The following is a 5,896-nucleotide window of genomic DNA, read 5'->3' on the forward strand; positions in this document are numbered from 1 at the left end:
ATCACGTGGATGAAATTGTAAAAAGAGAGGGTTTTGAAGATTTCACTACATAGGAAGAATAATGTTTAATCAATTGTTTGCCAATAATCTCAGTTTGATGATACAATATGAGTACATGTCTCAACAGCTTATTGTATATCTATAAATATTGTATTTACAATTATAATTCAGTCTTTCAACCCTTTTATATGGACCCTAGTTTCTTTACTGTTGTCCAAAATTATTGATATTTTCTCGATGGGGCTACGCTTTAACTCTCTTTTTATTCCTTTTGTTGAATGCACATGTAAGACTTCCATGAAAATGCCACTGGAGTAACCTCTACCGTGCTGCACACCTATGACTTTGTTCATTCCTCTGACTTATACACTTTAATTTATGGGTAATATATTGCAATTTCCTCATTGAATTTATTTCTTCTGATTGATTAGGTTTTTGTCTACTCTATGTGTTTCTTTTAAAATTCAAATTTTCCTCAAAGACAGTTTCTATCAGTGGGATAGACAAAGGTACAAGGGAGGGTTGGGTAGGTAGGTCAAAATGAGCAAAGTATAACACACACAGTCACACACACACAACACACACAGACACAAATGTCAATATGAAACTCAGAATGCTGTGTGCTAAGTATAGAAAATAACGAAAAGGGAGCTTCCATCCGTCTAACCTACCTGGGTCAGTGTTGGAATTATCATAAGTTAGACAACCCACACCTGATAAACTCTAGCCTATGCCATTACTTGGCATAAAAAGTCAAGTTTAATACCTCCATAGAGGGAAAGACAATTAATTAGCAGCCTGGGGAAGTCATTTCAGTGTTGCCATAGAATTCTGGAATTGCCATTCTGTGTACATTTGACCAAGGGAATTGTTTCCAAGGACCACAGAAATTCGGCAAGAGCCAACCAGAAAATGTGATGATTGATGGGTCAATTGAGGAGAAGGAAGAAAGACCATAAAATTATTTATCATAAAATTTACTGCTCAACCTTTTCCTCTTCAAATAGTAAAGACATAAATATTTGATGATATATTAAAATGATGGAATGTAAATCTCAAATAGCATATTTTAGTGAGTTGTTGTTTGCTTACTATTTTATAGTGCTATATGCAGATATGAAAATGTATTTAGAATTTATAAGAGCAGATGAAGGGACTCTCTTTCCTTCAGGCAGTAGAGTTCTTTTTTTTTTTTTTTTTGATTCAAAACAGCGTTGCTTGGCTTTGCAGCTTAGATCTTGCCAGCTGTTGTCTTTGGTCTCATTAGTAAGTCTTTTTGTCTTTTAGTTCCCTAATCTATAAAACAAGAATGAAAACATTATCTACTTTGTTTTGCTAGTATCAATGAATATAAAAAGCTACATACTTATAATAACTGTTGGAGATGGCGCAGAAGGGACCTGTGGGTGGTTGCAGGTAGAGAGAGTCCTGGTGGAAGACTAGGGTTGGCTGCGGTGCAGGCATGGATGGCCAGAGTAGGCAGGACAGTGGTACTCACCAACCTAAACACTGGAGAAAGTCTTGGGATGTCTACGTACCAAGTGGTGTGGTTATAAAATTGAATGTTTAATAATTTCAAACAAAATTTATGTCATATTATCATCACTCTTGCTCTCAGTGTCTCATTCAGCAGCCTGTTTGAAACTGTCATAGCTTACACCCCATCAACATCCTTAGAGGATTTTAAGAGCCTATTTATTATTTTATTTCAGCTACAACCACAACTATTGCCCCATATGCATCAATTTTACCACCACCACTGAATTTTTTTTTATTAAAACAGGGAGATATCACAATAAAATGAGTTATGCTCATCTTCAACAGTATGTTGCTGAACATATTCTCTGTTAGGCTCTTTTGGGAAGGTTAAGAACACCATAGAAAGTAGATTGAGGCTAAAATCACTTTATTTTGAGGTATTTTATATAGTAATTATAAAAGGAACAAGGGAAAACACTTCCTAATTTATTTTGAAAAATCATCAAAGTTAAATACTGTACAAAATTATGACTATTAATAATTTTGTAGAAAGCATCCCGTACAAGATGTGAAGCATAGAAACTTTAATTCAAACTCCACTCATCCATATTGATTAAGGTACTATAGATAATAACTGGTAAATTCCTAAATGTAACCTGGTTCACAAACTAATAGAGAGCTGAAATATCACTGACTTTATTTTCTTCATGGCCATTGAGTATAGAGTTGCATTTTTAATGTTTTTTTTTTTTAACAAAGTATTTAGGATACTTTCCTGTAACTCAGAAGCTGGTAGCAGAGTTTCCTCATCGCTGCTTTCATCTCCTTGTTCCTGAACGTATAGATGACTGGATTCAGAAAAGGAGTGAGGACTGCATCAAAGATGGCAAGGAATTTGTCTAAGTGTGATGAAGGGAATGGCCAGATATAAAAGAAGATCAATGGTCCAAAGAATAAAACCACTACCGTCACATGAGCTGACAAAGTAGACAGGGCCTTGGATATGCCACCTGAAGAGTGCTTCCTAACAGTGACCAAAATGAAGATATAAGACATGATCAGTATGAAGAAGGAGCCCACAGAGATGAGTCCACTGTTGGCTGTGACCACGAACTCCAATTTGTTGGTCTCTGTGCAAGCAAGTTTAATGAGCTGAGGGAGATCACAGTAAAAACTGTCCAGAATATTAGGTCCACAGAAGGGCAAGTCTACAACGAAAGCCAGTTGGGCCACTGAGTGGATAAGTCCCAGGATCCAGGCTACTGACAAAAGTAAAATGCATATTCCTGGTCTCATGATAGTCAAGTAGTGAAGAGGTTTACATATGGCTATGTATCTATCAAAGGCCATGGCTATGAGCAGTACCATTTCTGTACCCCCAATAGCATGAATAAAGAAGATCTGAGTTATACAACCCCCAAATGAAATGGATTTGTGTTTTCTAAAAAGATCATAAATCATCTTGGGTGCTGCAACAGAGCAACCTCCCAGGTCAAGAAATGAGAGATTGGCCAGCAGGAAGTACATTGGGGAGTGCAGGTTGGAGTCAGCAGTCACAGAGAACACAATGAGGAGGTTCCCCATCAGACTTGCTGTATAGAACACAGAAGAAAAGAAGAAGAGAAGCAACTGGATTCCCCATGTATTGGAGAGTCCCAGGAACACAAATTCAGATACAACAGAGTAGTTGTTTCCATCCATTGCAGTGGAGAATAAAGTTTTCTTCAATAAAACCTGAAAAAGTTAGAGAAGAGAAAATAAAAGCTGTATGCAGAGTTAATTACTACATTCGTTTCACACTGTAAATTGCTGCATAAAGTCAGTGCCCCTCAGTGTAACTGCAGAAAATTGGCAGTCACTCAATGCCATGAGCCACCACATCTAACATCCTGTATTTCTTAACAGTATCCAAATAAAGATTGGGAAACATTTAGGACTAAGTATTAGAAGAGGACAGATGACTGGCCTGACAAATGGCTATGAGGAGACTATGAGGCTATAAGGAAATAAGACACACGGAAGAAAGGAAATAAGAAGAACCCCCCTGATTTCTCTAATCCAGTTTCCTGCTCCTGCCCATGGGTGTCCCCAAAACTTTCTGTGGATTTTTAGTTTTCTTACCTCTTTGATTGTTCCAATTAGCAAAGTGGTACAGTACTCCTATAAAGGCTGTCTCACAGTTAATCTTTTATTAAACCATATTCACCTTTTTCCATATACAGTGAGAAGATAATGCAGAAACCCTAACCGCACCCTACTTTAATAACAGTCTAGGTTACAAGCCAAGGTTGTAGATGCAGCAGGGTAAGAACTGGGTTAGAAAAGATATGTAGGATGCAGCAAAACATGGATTATGTGAATAAAATGCATACAATTCCATTTTAAAATAAAATTTATTAAAAATTTCTACATGATTGACACTTGAAGATTATTTCCACCCTGTTTTGTGTCTTCATACTTCATTGTATGGTGGAAAGAATACTGTATTTGGAGTGAGAAAAACATAATGCCCGCCCCAAGTCTTTGAGAACTCAAAGGTTTTCTTCCAACCATTCCACACTTCACTCATTGCCTGATTCACATTTCATTGTGTGAAAAATTAAAAGGGTGAGTGAAGATGGTAAAGAATGATTTCAAACATTTTGGTTATTTTATAATAGAATACTAGTCTGCCATGCAATGAGACTCTTTATAACAATAGTATCCTCTTCTCTTTGGGTTGCAGCTATCTCCACTCTTGTCCCTTGTTTGTAAGTATTTGCATTTCATATTCTAAAGAAGACCTTTACCCAGATAAATCAACTTCTTATTTCTTTTGTTATAGTTAGAATGTACTATAAATTCACTGGTTATAGTTAGAATGTACTATAAATTCACTGTGTCACTTATTACAGCCATTGACATCAATAAATAAACACTTTCTAGATGTCTACTATACCCATTGTTCAATGAATTTTTGAAGTAGTAACACATTCAGTACCCTTTAGTCTTCTACATTAGCACACACAATGTAAACAATAGTAAGACTGCCAAGCAAGGAATGTGGTCCTAAAAATTTTCAAAAGTAGAAACAATACCTGTGAGTCAGCCTGATGAGGGTTGCGGTCTGAAGGAAATCAGAACCCATGCTGCAGATCCAGATACAGCTCTTGTTCTTTTTCAATATACAACTCATATCTGAGCTTAAAGATTTCCTGACCCAGCCAAGGACACTTTGCAGCAGTCCATGATTGATGAGCTTCCTATGACAGTAATAACCCAGTCCAAAACAAAACCAGCATCAACTATGTACATGGCACCATACTTTCTTCCACACACTATCTTGTCTGACACTTGTAACTACTGCAGGAGTCGTTGTTATTGTCCCTTCTGGAGGAATTAAGACCATGAGTGGTAGAAGTGACATTTCAGAATAGTGAGTTGTAGGAATCCAGAGCGTCTGATGAGCATCTTCTTCAATATTTACAGGAGACTTGATCCTTTTCTCATGACTATTCTGTTGTGTGTTGTTACTTATTGGTTGTCTAGCTGCCTTACAGTGACTCACAGTGTGTTTGGCAGACCTTAATGAGAGAAGGCAGGCTTGAGAGGGATGTCAGAATGCATTCATAAGCATCCAGGTTTCTTAGTTTTCTCAATTGCATCTGTAATTCACCATGGTACTTAAAATAAACACGAAGGAGAGCAATCCATTTAATACCTGCAGCACAGGACATCCTGGTTGTTTCCAGGCCATCTTCATCTATTTCCACATGAAGACTTTGGCATTTCAAAGAACAGACAATTCTTAGCCCTCTGATGCAGAGAGTAAATTCTTACTCACACTTCTAAGGCTGCCTCCTATACTTCCAACTCCTTGTTTTCCCATCTCAAACTTAGAGGTTAAAAAGTAGTTTAAGTTTTTGATATTGTGTCTTTCTTCTTTTCCTTTGTTTATTTCTTTATTTAATTTTGCTCATCAACCTAAGTTGAGGCATTTTTTTTCTGGTGCAAGGTAATATTTAATTGATTTCCATAGAAAATAATCTATCATCAGAATAAATCTCTTTAATACTGGCTAGTTGGAATGTTAGATATCGTACTATAATAGGGTATTACTATATTTGTCACTAGTGCTCTTAAAGGTTTATTTCCAAAGACTTAAGCATAGTATACCTTTCTTTTGATTAGAAGTAGCATTATTTCATGTACAGACATCTCCATAAGGGCTGCTACTGTGGGGACACAGCTAATTGGCCCACAGAGGAGTACTGACCAAATGAAACCACAGAGACTTGAGATGGCCAATATGAACTCATTGTGCAAGGGAATTGTTACCTGGAATCCTGGCAAGTCAAAGGAGGAAACTTTAAATGAACGACAAAGAAGGGATTGGGAGAGAGACAGAAAGATATATAAATGTAAAAGATCTAAGGTC

The 5,896-nt window shown here is 36.9% G+C and overlaps 1 protein-coding gene across 1 annotated transcript; it reads right to left on the reverse strand.

Moving 5' to 3' along the window:
- Nucleotides 1-2,241: 2,241 nt before the first annotated feature.
- On the reverse strand, nt 2,242-3,180 carry LOC126496682 (olfactory receptor 4F15-like). Its single transcript, XM_050134219.1, has one exon. It carries the CDS (start codon nt 3,178-3,180, stop codon nt 2,242-2,244), a length of 939 nt encoding a protein of 312 aa, XP_049990176.1.
- Nucleotides 3,181-5,896: the final 2,716 nt, after the last annotated feature.

This window comes from Alexandromys fortis, unplaced genomic scaffold (genome assembly GCF_014885135.2).
Source record: "Alexandromys fortis isolate MF-2015 unplaced genomic scaffold, M_Fortis_MF-2015_v1.1 scaffold_6, whole genome shotgun sequence".
Taxonomy (NCBI): domain Eukaryota; kingdom Metazoa; phylum Chordata; class Mammalia; order Rodentia; family Cricetidae; genus Alexandromys; species Alexandromys fortis.

Excerpts from the sequence above, each read along its gene's own strand:
- LOC126496682 (XM_050134219.1), bottom strand. The coding sequence starts at position 3,180 with ATGGATGGAAACAACTACTCTGTTGTATCTGAATTTGTGTTCCTGGGA.